At 44.3% G+C, this 18,331-nt stretch overlaps 1 protein-coding gene across 1 annotated transcript in view; it reads left to right on the top strand.

The window, feature by feature from the left end:
• The first annotated feature begins 699 nt into the window (after positions 1 to 699).
• AGA (aspartylglucosaminidase) overlaps positions 700 to 18,331 on the top strand; it is a 37,983-nt gene continuing 20,351 nt past the window's right edge. The window contains exons 1-5 of the mRNA XM_040418696.1: positions 700 to 1,204; positions 2,738 to 2,891; positions 8,217 to 8,329; positions 13,129 to 13,241; positions 18,149 to 18,266. Coding sequence (XP_040274630.1) covers positions 847 to 1,204; positions 2,738 to 2,891; positions 8,217 to 8,329; positions 13,129 to 13,241; positions 18,149 to 18,266 — 856 coding nt within the window. The 5' untranslated portion in view covers positions 700 to 846. The remainder of the gene's footprint in view (positions 1,205 to 2,737; positions 2,892 to 8,216; positions 8,330 to 13,128; positions 13,242 to 18,148; positions 18,267 to 18,331) is intronic.

Below are 18,331 nucleotides of genomic sequence, written 5' to 3'. Positions count from 1 at the left end.
TATTGCTTCGCAAAGTCTCGCGAGACTTCGAGTAATAACTTCATAACTTAATTTGTACTGTAAAAAAACATTTCCTGAACTTGGGTTCAGTTCTGAGGTAACACTTGGAACCGAAACAGAGTTCGGGAAATGTTTTTTTTACAGTACAAATTTGTTTATGACGTTCTTACTCAAAGTCTCGCAAGACTTTGCGAAGCAATAACTTCGGCTCATCGGAGCCAATACATTCTAATACTATTAGAACAAAGTTTTATGCGAATCGACTTCGGATGTTGCATATGAAGTCGATTTGCTCATCTCTAATAATAAGGCCATGAGGAAGAAGCACTTCTACATTTCTTTGTCGGATGCATTGATTTCCCTAATTCCCAACCCACCAATCTACTTTTCTTGAGGCCAGTCTCTTCAGATGAAGCCTCACTAGTGTCAGGGTGGCTCTAGGGGTCGAATATTTATTGGTGCCAGACGGGTCCCACTAAACTCAATGTAAAAAAAAAAAAAAAAAAAAAAAAGGGCCTTTCAGGGGTTAAGTAAAAATGTCTCCCCACATGCACACGAGAGAACACTGTCCCTGCACTGGATGCAGAAGGGTCTGATGTGGGGCACATACATATTCTGGCCCGCTATGTGGGGCATTATGTATAAGGAAGGAAAGGGGTGACAAAAAAAAAAAGCCAATGAACTCACAGCTGTTAAAAATGGATGAAAAAACGATGTAAAACGGCTGAAACATAGATGGCCAGAAAATGGATGCACACAGACATGCAAAATTGCCGTGAAAAGCCGGCAGTGTGTTGCATTTTGTGAATACAGCCCACTAGCCCAGGCGCTTTCCTCACTGTCTCTATGACACAGGCATGGCCACACGTAGCGGCTCCGGTCCGCTATACGGCACTACTGGCTGCTCCCTGGGGGCGCTGTGGACTGCCCTCCTATAGGGGGCGCTGTGCTAGGCTCTTCCATAAGGCAGTAGTACTATGCATCACACCACGCTCTATATGTCTGTCCTCCTCCCCAGTACAGCTTCCCTGTCAGACGCCCTCCCCTCAGCGCCGTGCACACGGCTGCATTTCCGGCAGAGAGATGGAGGGCGGCGGCTCCCCGGTGCTGTACGTGCTGGCCGCCCAGCTGTGTGCCGTGTGCTCGCAGCCCCCGCTGCCCCTCGTCGTCACCACATGGCCCTTCCACAGCGCGACACAGGCAGGTGAGGCTTTTGCGCGGGGCTAGTATATCAGGGGGTGTGCAGCGCCCTCCTGTGGTGGTGGCTGCGCCCTGACTACCAGGACTGCTTCCTATAGAGACTCCACTGCACTCAGAGGTAGACGATTCCTGCACAGCAACCTGGTTTTGGTTCTGCATCCGATCCACGTTTTTTTACGCATCGGATGCGGACCCATTCACTGCAATAGGGCGGCAAAAGATGCAGACAGAACACCGTATGCCGTCCGCAACCCTCAAAAAATAGAACATGTTCTATTCTTGTCTGTTTTGCGGACAAGGTGAGGACATTTCTACAGGAGGTAAAAATAAAATGGCGGCATGCACATGGTGGTATGAGGCCCATAGTCGCATTCACGTACGTGTTCTCCACGGACAGCACACGCCCCCATTACATACCAGTTCTTTACCACAGTCCGTGATTTTAGCACGGGTGTATGCTCTATTTTGTCCGTGTCCAGTATCGTCTATGGGTCCGTGAAAACCACATGGTTTCTAGCGGTCACTAGGTCCTGTGTGCAGCGCACAGCTGCGGTATAAAAGCTGCCCATGTGTCATGACTGCAACGTGCCGGATTTTATAGGAAATGTGTCACCAAATATTGTATTTGCCAGTTAAAACCAGATGGGAACGCGTCTCCTTTTTTCCTAATCTGATTTTATTTCCAGATTACAGATTTTTTTATTCTATTTCCTGAACATTATTACGGGGGCGGCCATCTTGCCTGAACTGTTCTTAAAGCGGTTGTCCGGGCACAGCTCTGAACCCGGGCATACCCCCTTCTTTACATTGACCAGCAGCCTGCTGGAAAATACTCAAGGCTGGTCTGGGGCCTACATCAGGTCATGTGAAAGTACCTAATAATACATGTAAGGGTGGGTTCACACTAGCGTTATGGAGTCCGTTATGGCTTTCCGTTATAAGAGGGTTATAATGGAACATAACGGAATCCATAAGACAGAAGGACAGATCCGTTTTGCTGCCCACAGACTTGTATTATGATGGAATGCAAAACGGACGCCTTTAAAAGGAATTCCGTTTGCTCTCCGTCCTAATAGAAGTCTATGGGAATCAAAACGGATCCGTCTGGTTCCAGTTATGCAAGACGGAAAACAAAGTGCTGTCGACAGGACCCAGACGGATCCGTTATGTTTTCCCATAGACTTCTAATAGGACGGAGCAAAGAGGTGTTGGGAGGCCCCCATACACATGACACGAGAGGCGTTGGGAGGCCCCCATACACATGACACGAGAGGCGTTGGGAGGCCCCCATACACATGACACGAGAGGCGTTGGGAGGCCCCCATACACATGACACGAGAGGCGTTGGGAGGCCCCCATACACATGACACGAGAGGCGTTGGGAGGCCCCCATACACATGACACGAGAGGCGTTGGGAGGCCCAGCTGACATTTTTGTAATGTGTTTGGCCAGCGTTAGATTATTGGTACATCCTGGAGAAATCGCGGTGCCTGCCTTGTGTGCATTGACTATATTTGTGCTCTTGCTGTTTCATAGCTTGGAAAGCCCTAGCGGCTCGTGGATCCGCACTGGATGCAGTGGAGACGGGCTGTGCCCAGTGTGAAACTGACCAGTGTGATGGCTCAGTGGGATATGGAGGAAGCCCTGATGAATCTGGAGAAACAACGCTGGACGCAATGATTATGAATGGGTAACTATATGTTCTTGTATATTTTGCCATTTGTCACATTGCACAGGTTTTTGCGCTTTGTTCTCGAGTCCCTCATTTTACTTGAAGTTACCATTGCTGTCACCTTGGGGCTCATGCACACGGCGCAGCAGGCGGCGCGGCTCCATGTCTTCCGCTGAAGGGCGGGAGCCTTATGTATGAAAACATCCTTTTGTAGAAGCAATATTTCTAGGGGCGAAAACCTCTGCACATAGAGGATACAATGGACCCTGCCATCTGGTGGCCACATTGTAGAGTGCTACCAACATGTACACCTGTTGATCTTGGTGTTAGACCACCATTAAAGGCTGTGTTCTTGCTGGCTTCTAAACAGAGAGGACTAAACCTGGTGCTGTATGCATCTCAATGTCCTGGTCACCAACGGCGAATAATACAGAAGATTCTGAAGGTCATCAGAGCTTTTAGCTACTACTGGTCCCCGTACTTTGCCAACCTATCAAAGAGCAGGGCAAGGGGTAGTTTGTGTATATGGAAGGCATAGATGTTAAAGGGGTTGGCCCATCATAGACAATGGTGGCGTATTGCTAGGTTATGCCCCGATTGTCTGATAGGTGCAGGTCCCACCTCTGGGACCCACACCTACACCGAGAACAGAGTGGGGAGAGCTGTGGCTGGAGGGCCCCGGGTTTCCCGGGTTCCAGCCACCGCCAAGCGCTCACCCTATACAAGTGAAAGGGAGCGCACGGCGCTTGTGTGGCCACCACTCCCATTCATTTCTATGGGTCCGACGGAAATAGCCGAGCCAGTACACTTCTATTTTAGAAATGGAGGGCGGCTGCACATGCACAGTACACCCTCCACCATCTTTCCCCACTCCATTCTCAGTGTAGGTGCAGGTCCAAGAGATGGGACCGACACCTATCAGACAATGGGGGCATATCCTAGCGATATGCCCCCATTGTCTAGGATGGGCCAACCCCTAGTGCAGTAAGTATTTAGCAAGGGTTGCTACCACTGTTAGGCCTCATGCACACCACCGTATCTGTTTTGCAGTCTGTAGACTCCGGATTCACAAAACATGGATACCGGTTATGTGTGCAATACTGACAAGAATAGGACTTGTTCTGTCTTTTTAGCGGGCAGCGGAACAGACATACATACGCGGAGAGCACACATATTTTGCAGCCCCAAAGAAATGAATGGGTCCGCATCTGATCCACACAAAATTCAGATCAGATGCAGACAAAAAATACGGTCTTGTGCATGAGACCTAAGGCTGGATTCACACAGTTCACCAATAATAACTATAACACCATACTGCCCCAAGTTATGAAAATACACTGTTAAAAAAAAATAAAGGGAACACTTAAACAATACAATGTGACTCCAAGTCAATCACACTTCTGTGAAATCAAACTGTCCACTTAGGAAGCAACACTGAGTGACAATCAATTTCACATGCTGTTGTGCAAATGGGATAGACAACAGGTGGAAATTATAGGCAATTAGCAAGACACCCCCAATAAAGGAGTGGTTCTGCAGGTGGTGACCACAGACCACTTCTCAGTTCCTATGCTTCCTGGCTGATGTTTTGGTCACTTTTGAATGCTGGCGGTGCTTTCACTCTAGTGGTAGCATGAGACTGAGTCTACAACCCACACAAGTGGCTCAGGTAGTGTGGCTTATCCAGGATGGCACATCAATGCGAGCTGTGGCAAGAAGGTTTGCTGTGTCTGTCAGCGTAGTGTCCAGAGCATGGAGGCGCTACCAGGAGACAGGCCAGTACATCAGGAGACGTGGAGGAGGCCGTAGGAGGGCAACAACCCAGCAGCAGGACCGCTACCTCCGCCTTTGTGCAAGGAGGAACAGGAGGAGCACTGCCAGAGCCCTGCAAAATGACATCCAGCAGGCCACAAATGTGCATGTGTCTGCTCAAACAGTCAGAAACAGACTCCATGAGGGTGATATGAGGGCCCAACGTCCACAGGTGGGGGATGTGCTTACAGCCCAACACCGTGCAGGACGTTTGACATTTGCCAGAGAACACCAAGATTGGCAATTTCGCCACTGGCGCCCTGTGCACAGATGAAAGCAGGTTCACACTGAGCACATGTGACAGACGTGACAGAGTCTGGAGACGCCGTGGAGAACGTTCTGCTGCCTGCAACATCCTCCAGCATGACCGGTTTGGCATTGGGTCAGTAATGGTGTGGGGTGGCATTTCTTTGGAGGGCCGCACAGCCCTCCATGTGCTCGCCAGAGGTAGCCTGACTGCCATTAGGTACCGAGATGAGATCCTCAGACCCCTTGTGAGACCATATGCTGGTGCAGTTGGCCCTGGATTCCTCCTAATGCAAGACAATGCTAGACCTCATGTGGCCGGAGTGTGTCAGCAGTTCCTGCAAGACGAAGGCATTGATGCTATGGACTGACCCGCCCGTTCCCCACACCTGAATCCAATTGAGCACATCTGGGACATCATGTCTCGCTCTATCCATCATCGTCACGTTGCACCACAGACTGTCCAGGAGTTGGCAAATGCTTTAGTCCAGGTCTGGGAGGAGATCCCTCAGGAGACCGTCCGCCACCTCATCAGGAGCATGCACAGGCGTTGTAGGGAGGTCATACAGGCACGTGGAGGCCACACACACTACTGAGCCTCATTTTGACTTGTTTTAAGGACATTACATCAAAGTTGGATCAGCCTGTAGTGTGTTTTTCCACTTTCATTTTGAGTGTGACTCCAAATCCAGACCTCCATGGGTTGAAAAATTTGATTTCCATTTTTTTTATTTTTGTGTGATTTTGTTGTCAGCACATTCAACTTTGTAAAGAACAAAGTATTTCAGAAGAATATTTAATTAAATCAGATCTAGGATGTTATTTTTGTGTTCCCTTTATTTTTTTTGAGCAGTGTGTGTATGTATGTATGTGTGTGTGTGTGTGTGTGTATATATATATATATATATATATATATATATATATATATATATATATATATATATATATATATATTTCACCTAAAGAATTATTAGGAACACCTGTTCTATTTCTCATTAATGCAATTATCTAGTCGACCAATCACATGGCAGTTGCTTGAATGCATTTAGGGGGGTGGTCCTGGTCAAGACAATCTCCTGAACTCCAAACTGAATGTCAGAATGGGAAAGAAAGGTGATTTAAGCAATTTTGAGCGTGGCATGGTTGTTGGTGCCAGACGGGCCGGTCTGAGTATTTTACAATCTGCTCAGTTACTGGGATTTTCACGCACAACCATTTCTAGGGTTTACAAAGAATGGTGTGAAAAGGGAAAAACATCCAGTATGTGGCAGTCCTGTGGGCAAAAATGCCTTGTGGATGCTAGAGGTCAGAGGAGAATGGACCGACTGATTCAAGCTGATAGAAGAGCAACGTTGACTGAAATAACCACTCGTTACAACCGAGGTATGCAGCAAAGCATTTGTGAAGCCACAACACGCACAACCTTGAGGCGGATGGGCTACAACAGCAGAAGACCCCACCGGGTACCACTCATCTCCACTACAAATAGGAAAAAGAGGCTACAATTTGCACGAGCTCACCATAATTGGACTGTTGAAGACTGGAAAAATGTTGCCTGGTCTGATGAGTCTCGATTTCTGTTGAGACATTCAAATGGTAGAGTCCGAATTTGGCGTAAACAGAATGAGAACATGTATCCATCCTCTGATGGCTACTTCCAGCAGGATAATGCACCATGTCACAAAGCTCGAATCATTTCAAATTGGTTTCTTGAACATGACAATGAGTTCACTGTACTAAAATGGCCCCCACAGTCACCAGATCTCAACCCAATAGAGCATCTTTGGGATGTGGTGGAACAGGAGCTTTGTGCCCTGGATGTGCATCCCTCAAATCTCCATCAAAAAGGGGGTCCAAAACCGTATTAGTATGGTGTTCCTAATAATTCTTTAGGTGAGAGTGTGTGTGTGTGTGTGTGTGTGTAAAATATATATATATATATATATATATATATATATATATATATATATAACCCCTTTAAAGGGAACCTGTCATGTGGATATTTGATTATAATCTAACTAATTTTATACAATCATTAACTACTAAAAAGTACCTTAGATGTATTCACTTACTGGTGTGACAGATGGTTACCTCATAATATACACACAAAGATGCCGCATGCTAATGAGCCAATTTGAGTCCAGCGGTTTTTTAATTCAGAGCTATAGCCACTCCCCTGCCCACCTGCTGCTGATTCATATGGAAAAAAACTGTCAATCAGCAGCAGGTAGGCGGGGAGAGTCAGGAGCTCATGAATATTCATGACTCATCATTATGAGCTGGAGCTTTTCAATACAAGATGTTGGCAGATTGACTGGGTCAATTAAAGAAAGTGACCCAGCATTTTGCTAAGAAAATCAGTCACTTATTTATGTTGCCCTTAGGACACCATAAAACTGGTGACAGGTCCCCTTTAAGGCAAAAATTGGTTACATCACCAAGAGGTTAAAATGCACTTGGAGGACCTTTCACTAGTTTAAAAACTAAAAACGAACTATATCAGTGGGCAGAGCGGCGCCCAGGGGTCCCCCTGCACTTACTAGTATGTCTGGGCGCCGCTCCGTTCGCCCGGTATAGGCTCCGGTGTCTGCAGCTCCCTCTGTTGTACTGGGCGGAATTTTTGTATTAGGGTTGTCCCTTGCTGCAGCGCTGGCCAATCGTAGCGCACAGCTCATAGCCTGGGACTCCCAGGGGGACCCCTGGGCGCCGCTCTGCCCACTGATATAGTTAGTTTTTAGTTTTTAAACTAGTGAAAGGTCCTCTTTCAGTCACTTGAGTTGTGTACCAGCTAGATTTACTTGAAACATAAATTCAAAATCTACAATAAAAACAACATTTTTGGGAGGGTTTTTCCAACTTTGATGTCACTGTTGGGGGGGTTAATCATGTAGCAAACTGGATGACACCCAGATGCTGCTAAATGCATCTTTCAGTTGAACACAACTACAGATTGAAACCCGAAAACAGCAAAATGATGCATGGAGCTATAAGGTGCCCATACACAATAGAAGAAATGTGGTCAAACCTGCCAGTGTAGGTGAAAAACACATGGTTAAGACCACCTGCAGACGGGCCCATTCATGTCGATTGCATCGGTATGTCTGTTCCACCGTCCCCCCTTTTGCAGACAAGAATAAAATAGGGCAGGACATGCGGAACAGGAAAATGTGGAACGCACACGGGCGGTATCCGTGATTTGAGAACTGCAAAATGGATATGGTTGTGTGCATGGGTCCTGATTAGGTTAACAAGTCCTCTATCTCATTACATCTGTCTGTATTTCAGAAACACAATGGAAGTTGGCGCAGTAGCCAGTCTTAGACGAATAAAAAATGCCATAGGTGTGGCCCGGGCAGTCATGGAGCACACAAAGCACACGTTTCTAGTTGGGGAATCCGGTATGTAGATCTGAATTGGCGTTAGTTGCTTTCACCTCTCATTTTCTAATGCAATTAAAACGACTTTCCTGTGCCCTGTCCACTGTGCCAAATGTTATAGTGTAATTAACAAGGTACCACTTGGAACCGAACCCGAGTTCGGGACATGTTTTTTTACAGTAGTAATTTATGAAGTAATTATTGAAGTCTCGCAAGACTTCGCAAAGTAATAACTTCGGCTCATCTGAGCCAATACATTCTAATCCTGTACGGAGCGCTCGCTCCGTACAGTATTCAAACAAAGTATTATGCGAATCGACTTCGGATGTTTCATCCGAAGTCGATTCGCCCATCCCTAGACAGTAGCAAAAAATCGATCCAAGATGGATTTTTCTGTTGCAGTACGACACCATAGACCAGGGATCAGCAAACTCCGGCACTGCAGGTGTTGTGGAACTACATCTCCCATCATGCACACTTGCTTGGCTGTTCTCTGAACTCCCACAGAAGTAAAAGAAGCATGCTGGGAGTTGTAGTTTCACAACAGCTGTAGTGCCGGAGGTTGCTGATCCCTGCCATAGACTATCATTATAAAAATTGATGCGCGACATTGGTGCGACACGTTGCAGTGTAGTTGTGCCCTATTCGTCGTACGACACGTCGTCGTGTTGCCCAAGCCTTATATGTGTGAAAAAAAGTAGTTTAACCCCTTAATCACCAGCAAGATTTTTTTCGTTTTTGCCTCTCTGCATATCAGCAGCCATGACTTTATATTTTCACTGGCTGTCTGAGACCTTGTTTTACACGGGAGAAATTTTAGTATTTTTGGCAAAGTTTGTGGGTAGATATAAATTATGGTGTAACATGTATTAACTTTTTCTGTGGAAATATAGAAAAAAATTATTTTTGGTGTTTTTTTTTGGTTATTTTTTTGATTAAATGAATTTTTTGGGTTATTGATGTGATGTCGATACCTAATATGTATAGTTTTTTTTTATTAAGATGTGCACAGAGAAATGTATTTTATAGTAAATAATTGCATTTTTTATTTTGGTGTGTTTTTTTTTTTGTTCATCAGTGTTTTTTATTTCTCTAATATTTTTTATCACATTTATAGCATTTTTAAATCCCATTTTGGGATTACTGTTTTCAAACTTTATTTCAAACTTCCTGTATATTAATAGATCATACTCTGTGTCACTATGACACAGGCATCTGTTAAGAAAACACTAGTGTGCCCTAACAGCAGGCTTACTAAACAGGCAGCCCCGGGGTCCTTCATCGGCTCTCAGGCCTGACTACTGATGGTTCTTAATCTCTGATCAGGTCATAGGGGAACTGGATGACCTGATCTTATGGGGGGCTCCCGTTTGATAATGCCACAATATGGACCACTGCAAGCAAAGTGTTAACAGCAGGGATCAGAGCTTTCTCTAATCCCAGCTGTGCTAAGAACAGCAGCGCATTAACTCCCTTCCACTGCAGCAATGCCAAAGACTGGGGCCCTGGGTGGTTATTGAGGGGTTAAAAAGTGTTTTTTCGCCGATGTTGCCTCTAAATAAATACATTTTGGAATTCTCAAAGTATTCCCCCACCACTGATGTTTTTTCCCCCCTCCACCTGCCCTGGTGTGTTGTCATCTTGACCACAGCTACTGACTGTTTTAGTTCACCACAGCTGGACCACCGACATGCTCAGCTTATTTCTAGACATGGCTGTGATAACTGTACTAATACTTAAAGCAACAATCCCATTTTTTACATCTCTGCATTCAGTACCCCAAACACTGCCGATTTGTGCCCCAGGTACCTGTTTTTCATGTATGTGCTTTACTTCCCCTGTCGTCCCTGCCTTTCATCTGGGCAGGATATTTACATGCAGAACTTCCTGTCTTTCTCAGCTTCCTGCAAACCAGACCCAGCATGCTTTTGGTCTGTAATGTTTTTCACAGGGCTTGCTCTGCCCAACATGGAGAGGGGAGGTGTAGGGGGCAAACAACTGCAGAAGGTACTAGCAGGCTCAGCGGAATCCATAACGGAATTCTTAGATAACCCGAACCTTGTACCCCGAACCTGAAAACACAATTTCGCTCATCACTAATGTCGAGGCGTACACCGCCGGGCTATGATAAATCAGGGCCACAGTATTTTTGGGGGTCAGATGATAAAATTCATTATAAGACTGGAGAACCACTTTTTAAGGTGCACAGACCGTCGATAGCTGTGCGTCTCTCCTGCCTCCCCAATACACATACTTTCTTGGTTTGGCCATTTTCAATAGGGAGAGAGCCACTGCCAGACACCTATGGTCACTGCTTATCTCCCAGGAGAACAAAAGGTTTAGGTGAAAAAACTTCAGGTCAGGAGCGCCTCATATACACTAGCAGGGGCATAGCTAAAGGTTAATGGGCCCTGGTGCAAGAGTTCAGCTTGGGCCCCCCTTCACTCAGTGCTTTGGGGCAGGAAAGCACATAGCCCATCGGGTAAGGAAAGTGGTTCAGTTTTACAAAGGCTATATGCTTCCCTGCCCCAAAGCACTGAGGGAAGGGGGGTCCAAGCTGAATTCTTGCACCAGGGCCCATGAGCTTTTAGCTATGCTCTGCTAGTGTATATGAGGCGCTCCTGGGCATGTTTGGTACCCAAATCCGAACTTCTTCACAGAAGTTCGGATTTGGGATCGGTGTTCTGTAGATTGTATTATTTTCCCTTATAACCATGTTATAAGGGAAAATAATACATTCTGAATACAGAATGCATAGTAAAATGGTGCTGGAGGGGTTAAAAAAAATATATATATTTTAACTCGCCTTAATCCACTTGCTCGCGCAGCCCGGCATCTCCTTCTGTCTCTTTTGCTGAACAGGACCTGTGGTGACGTCACTCCGGTCATCACATGATCCATCACCATGGTAAAAGATCATGTGAGTGACGTCACCACAGGTCCTGTTCAGCAAAAGAGACAGAAGGAGATGCCGGGCTGTGCGATCAAGTGGACTAAGGTGAGTTAAAATATTTTTAAAAAAAATTTAACCCCTCCAGCACCATTTTACTATGCATTCTGTATTCAGAATGCTATTATTTTCCCTTATAACCATGTTATAAGGAAAAATAATAATTATCGGGTCTCCATCCCGATCGTCTCCTAGCAACCGTGCGTGAAAATCGCACCGCATCCGCACTTGCTTGCGGATGCTTGCGATTTTCACGCAACCCCATTCACTTCTATGGGGCCTGCGTTGCGTGAAAAACGCAGAATATAGAGCATTCTGCGATTTTCACGCAACGCACAAGTGATGCGTGAAAATCACCGCTCATGTGAAGAGCCCCATAGAAATGAATGGGTCGGTATTCAGTGCGGGTGCAATGTGTTCAACTCACGCAGCGCATCCGCGCGGAATACTCGCCCGTGTGAAAGGGGCCTAATACTGGTGTCTTCTTATGCACCACAAGGGTCTTTGGGCCCAGTAGCGACTGCTACCTCTGCACCCCCTATAGCTACGTCCCTGCACACTAGATTGTTAGCTGGTTCAGCTGTGTATGGTGAGGGATAATTACCTTTTGTGTCCAAAGGCAAGCAATGAAGGTTGTCCTATTGACAACAAGCTAAGATTCTGAAAATAGTGACACAAAAAGTTGCAAATTGTATTTTTTTTTTTTTTTTAAGAAACAGAATAACCCCCTTTTACTGAAAGTAATTATTTGGTAATACTAAATGGTGGTTATCAGCATCATTCGTGGTTCACAGTATTCATATAAACACACACTTGGGCCCTTGCTAGGACCCGCGGGATAATTACTGACAACAAACAAAACGGTCCTCTGACACCAGTTGAATCACACTGCTAATAACCACCCCTAGAACATATTGCTGTTACCAGCAACACATTACACTATACGCCGCAATACCATACAGGGTGCAAAAGTGAAAATACAAAAAGGTTATATATGGAGGTGTTGATATTATAATAATAAAAACACTACACACCACATATCTTAGCACTGCCATATACTGGTGTTAACTGATGCCCTCTGCTTAGTCCTGATGGTTTTACTCATACACATTTTTTCTTTTCTATAATAGCAGTTTTAAGTGAATATAATAAAAGATGTAGTTTTAGATACATAGTTAGGACCCCTAAAGTGATTATTATTTTTTTTGGTCAGAGGACCGTTTTGTTTGTTCACAGTATTCATGCCGTGCAGTTGCTAGCAGTATATTGCATCGGTTAAGGCGCTACGCCAGCCCCTCGGTGCACCTCTTCACCTTCCCCTCTGCCTGTTGCCACTCCCCCACCCAATGAGATTGACAGGGCCAGGCCCTGGGCAGTACCACCATCAGTGTATGTGTAGTGAAGATCTCGGAGCGAGAACGACCACTCGTAGATCTTCACTGTGCCATTAGTGCAGATCCCAGTATGCCATTTCTCGGCATTAGTAATACCTAATGCAGAGAGAGGCCATCTTTTAGTCACCATGACCAACCCTACCAGGCAGTATTTCTACTTTAATAGGGTTGATCAAGGTGACAGATGTGCCTAAAAGGCATGACTTCGGTAATTTTTAGGTTTATTTTGATCGAATTCAGCAGATTTATTTGGTAGCAATGTGACGGGGACGAGCTGACTGTTCTGGTAAGGTCACTGATCTTTGAAACAATCATTGTGGCGTTATTAGCTTTTCCTCTTCTCTCCTTTTGTGACATCTGTTGTCTTTTTAAAGTAGGTTTGATTTTAACTTTGCAAAGTCAGTGTAATGTGAACGTCCATGCAGGATAATAGCAATTAAAACCAGACGGTAACTTATCAAACCTATCACTTTTAGCTTCTTTGTTCGCTGAGAGCATGGGTTTTGTGTGTGAAGATTTAACCACCAACAGATCCTTATCCATCTATTCGAAATGGCTCGATCAGCAGTGCCAACCAAACTTTCGCAAGGTAAGTTGTATAGACGGTATCTATATTTGTATTCTACACTATGATGTATGATAAGATCTTAATCCAGGATTAAGAGGACATGTGTTGTGTCATGTCCTCTTAAAGGGGTATTCCAGGATTTTATTATTGATGATCTATGTCAATATCTGCCGATCAGCTTTTTCAGAGTAGATCTGGTGCCAATGGTCTGTGCCAGAACTACACCTCTCTGTGCAATCATTTTTTTTTCTTTTTCGTTTGTTTTTTACTCCCTGCCGTCCTAGAGCCATAACCTCTCTTTTTTTTTTTTTTTTTTTCCACATAGCCGTATGAGGTTTTTTTTGTGTGGGACAAGTTGTACTTTATAATGCCACCATGTATGGCTGCATATAATGTAGTGGGAAATGGGGAAAAAATTCCAAATTAGGTGAAATTATAAAAAAATATTAAAAATTTCCACCACAGTTGTATGGGTGTCGATTTTACAGCGTTTTCTATGCAGTAAAAATAACCTGTTACTTTCTACGGGTCAGTACGATTACAACGATACCACATATTTATAGTCTGTCTTGTATTTTAATACTAAAAAAAAAAAATACTAAATTTGGGAAAATATTTTTTTTTTCTTTGCATCACCATATTCTGACCCCGTAACTTTTTTTTATTTGTATGTTCATGGAGCTGTGTGACAGCTCATTTTTTGCGGGCTGATTTGTAGATATTAATGATACCGTTTTGGAGTCCGACTTTTTGATCACTTTATTAAATTTTTTGTGATAGGTGAAGTGACCAAAAAACGGCAAATAGGCCATGTTGACTTTTTTTTCTGTTTCGCCATTTCGTTTGGCTTATGCATTTTTGCAAGCGGCAATGCCTATTGTTTATGTATTTTTAATTTTGGGGAAAGGGGGGTGATTTAGAATTTTTATATTTTATTATTTCTTTATATTTTTTACACTTTTTTTATTTTTACACAGGGAATATAACAAGCAATCATTAGGTTTCTTTTCTTATAGACTTCAATGCATTAGAAAAACTGGTTTAGTTGCCCATAGCAGCCAATCATATTCCACCTTTTATTTTCCAAAGGAGCTCTGAAAAATGAAAGGTGGAATACGACTGGTTGCTATGGGCAACTAAGCCACTTCTACTTTACACCAGTTTTAATAAATCTCCCCCTGTGGAGCCCTGCCACAGGCAAGCGCTCCATAGTTACGTATGTATGGCAGCCTCGGATCACTCAGGAGGACCGAGGTTGCCGCCATCCAGCTCCCCCGATCCTTGCTAGGGGCAGCTGGTGCATGACTGGGAGCGTGTGCTTCCAGTTTTTGATCTCCCAGATGCTGTGGTCATATTTGACCATGGTATCTGAGGGGTAAATATGTACATACGTTTAAAACAGAAGGCACCTGACGGCTATGTCACTCGCGAGCAGTCGCCATCTCAGCATACCCGACCAATGATTTATTTTTACGTTAGGTGGTTGGGAAGGGGTTAAGCAGCGTGGCCTTTTCATACTATACCAAGTACAGCAGCGTACATTGTATAGTGGTTATGATTGGTATTGCAGCTCATTCCCATTCACTCGCAGCACACAATAGAGCTGCAAAAAGGCCACATGGCGGATGGACATGTCACAAGCCTAGGACGAGGCCACAGTACTCATCCAGCAGCTGATTGGCAAGTGCCTGGAGTCAAACCCCCTCTGATCAAATATTGATGACTTATCCTAAGGATTAGTCATTAGTATTTATACTAAATATGTTATCCAGGATTTAAAGTGATTAAGCTTCTAATATTGTGTATTTCTAATGCTACAGTTCTGGTTCTTTAGACACTTGCAGTATTTTAGGTGGTAATTGAATCTGTACCACATCAGAATAAATTGCTATTATAAATCTTTAAAATCAACTTCCAGGTGTAGCGCTCAGTGGGCAACAAACCCGCACGACGGCTCAGATGAAACTGATCTCACCTGATAGATTGCAGCATGTCACACGAAAAAGTGTGAAAAAGTTTCTTTCGTATAACAAAGCATATAGAGATAATATGCAGTTTTTTATGGACAATACATGCATTATACGCACCCACAAGTGTATGGAGAATCTGAGAGAACTTATTTTATTAACATAGAAAAACTGACAGTTGAAGAATCTGCAGGCAATCGTCCTAGTATATTTAGCTTACTTAACCGCTATTTCTGGTTACTTTGTAATGATTTTTGGCGTGTATGTCACCGCTCCTGACATGTCTGTTTTAATAGCTCCATGCATTCCCCATGTAATAACAGTTCTGGAGCATCTATTCCAATGACTCTATGTTGTGCCATTCCTGTATTATTTCTTCTAGACGTTATGAATAAATTGCTAGCAGTCTGCAGTAAGGGTACAGAGGGGTGGTAACCAGTTGAGGAGGTCCCTGCACAGTCTAACACCAGCAGCACTGATTGGATAGAGTCTGACTCTGCAGGGACACGCCTCCAACTGGTTACCACCCCTCTGTACCCTTACTGCAGACTGCTAGCAATTTATTCATAACTTCTGTAGAAATAATATGGGAATGGCACAACATGGAGCCATAAGACTAGATGCTTCAGAATTATTACATGGGGAATGCTTGAAGCTATTAAAACAGGCATGTCGGGAGTGGTGACAGGTCCTCTTTCATTATAAAGGTTATGTATACCTTTTAGGGGAAATGTATTTTTCTTTTTATTGTTTTGCACCTATTTTCATCTGTTTTCTAGAGCTGCGTGTTCTCAGTCTGCAGGCTGGTCTCTCTCCTGTCCAGAGAAATCAATCAGACAAACATTCTGAAGGCCAACTCTGAAGCTCTTACATCTGTTCTCCTAAATGGTTATAAAGACTTATGTAAGATGAATTATGGCCAGTTTGACTTCAGTTTAAAGTGGGTATTCCCATCTATGGCATACTAGGTGTGGATTGGGATATACTGTTGTTGTAAAACAGCAGAAACCCGGTGGCTATGGAGCCCGCTCCACTCCAGAGTGGGCACCATCTTTAAATTACGGACTTGTCTGCTTGGCACTCCTCCATTCAGGCTGTGTGGCTCCCAGGTTACAGTACCTTCCCCAGACTTCGGGTCACCGCAAGTAAACTTCCTGCATGGAAGTATTCATGTGTAATGCTGCAGCCAAAGACTGTCCTCGAGCAGCACCTCACCGCTGGGTCACATTATACACTGCTTGTTTCCATGGTTACAACCACCCTACAATCCAGCAGCAGTGGTCATGCTGCACACTATAGGAAAAAGCACCCCCTCTCTGTTGGCCGGGACCGCAGGAGCGCACATAGGCTGGTGCTTTTTTCTATGGTGTGCAAGCACGGCCACCACTGATGGATTGTAGGGTGGTCGTAAACATGGAAACTAGCTGTGTATAATGTCATAGAAAAATGAATGTTCATTGGGTGTGGGTCCCTATCTCAAAAACAGGGACCTGAAGTGGATGGAGAGCGCTGGCCGGGCTATTGTCGGAAGTCCCATAGTAATGAATGGAAGTGTGGATGCTCAAGTGTGGTGTGCCCTCCATTCTCTGTGGGGCACCGTTCTTGAGATTGGAGCAGGTCACAGAGGTAGAACTTGCACCTGTCAGATGAATATGCCATAAATGTCCCAGATGGGAGGACCCCTTTAAATAAGTGTTTATAACCATTTAGAAAAACAGAGGTAAGAGCTACAGAGTGAGTTGTCAGACAGATTCTCTGACAGACCGGCCTACAGTGTGTGCAGGTGGCTATAGAAGACAAATGGAGCAAAAAAAAAAAAAAATAATAAATGCCCCTGGAGGTGTACAAAGCCTCTAAAGAAGAATTCTAGGAACACTGATTTCCAGTCTAGTATGCAATCATGGCATCACCAGTAATATATATGCTCATGAATGCTGCTTTTCTTATCTTGTGGGAGGTACGGCTTGCTCGCCTGCCTGTTTCTAGCCCTAGTGCCCTCCATAGACTCCGATATAGGCTGCTATTATCCTCCCTAACAGATGGTCCATGTTCTCCCTCCATGATACAAGAAGGAAGGAAGAATGTTATTTCTCTCTAATGGGTGAATAAAGTGGTGCCTGGCGCAGTTTACGCACTTCAGCATACTGCATCAGGATGGGCTCATGAGGGACAAGGAAGGTGGGAAGTAAGGAATGTGCTGTACACTGTTTACAACACAGGGACTAAAGACTGGTGAGGAAATTGTGTCATGGACCCAATTCCATACAAAATATGCCCCAAACCATCTTGTTTTCATTACTCGTTCTAGGTATTTTTAATCCGTAGAATAATTGTCATTTGAGCTACAGACGCTAAATATTTCTATATTCTCAAACATGTTGAAGGCATGATTGTATTTAACCATTATAATGTAAATGGTGTTAAAGGGGTTAACTCATGACTAATGTAAAAAAATGAGTCGGACATCATATAGGACATGACAATACCTTTCTAACAAAGCTAGAACCAGCCCTGTACCTCACATGGATCCAGAGATCTCCACATTCATTGCTCTACTAGATTTATATCAATGTGACAGCTCAGGGGGGCGTGTCTTTTCTGCTGCAGCTCAGGGGGGCGTGTCTTTTCTGCTGCAGCTCAGGGGGGCGTGTCTTTTCTGCTGCAGCTCAGGGGGGCGTGTCTTTTCTGCTATATCTCTTCCTATCACAGCTAAGGAGGCAGTTGAAGGATGAAACTGAGCATGTGCGGCCATCTCAGTGAGCTGGACAAAGGAAAAGAACAAACAGCAGGTGGCGCTATACAGATACATTTTATGTAATAACTCAGTGGCAATACAGAATTTTTAATTACATGAAATTACAAAAGTATTCAGATCCAGGTGATGGTTTGAAACCTGTAGAATATTTTCAATGGGACCCCTCCTTTAACGCAAGACTGCACATTATTATACATGGTTTGCAGAATGTGACTCCAGATCCTACAAAATCCTGTGGTCCTTATAAACCTGTAAAAAGTTTATCAGAAGGAAAGAAACCCACCCTACAGAAACAAGTGGATTTGCACAGCCATGATACCATTGGTAAGTGAGATGAATAGTATAAATCATATAAGTATTTAAGCAATTGTCTGGCCTTGGAACTGACA

The sequence above is a fragment of the Bufo bufo genome, chromosome 2 (assembly GCF_905171765.1).
Source record: "Bufo bufo chromosome 2, aBufBuf1.1, whole genome shotgun sequence".
Lineage (NCBI taxonomy): Eukaryota > Metazoa > Chordata > Amphibia > Anura > Bufonidae > Bufo > Bufo bufo.
Note: the sequence above shows the minus strand (reverse complement) of the source record. Positions and strands in the feature narration are given on the sequence as shown.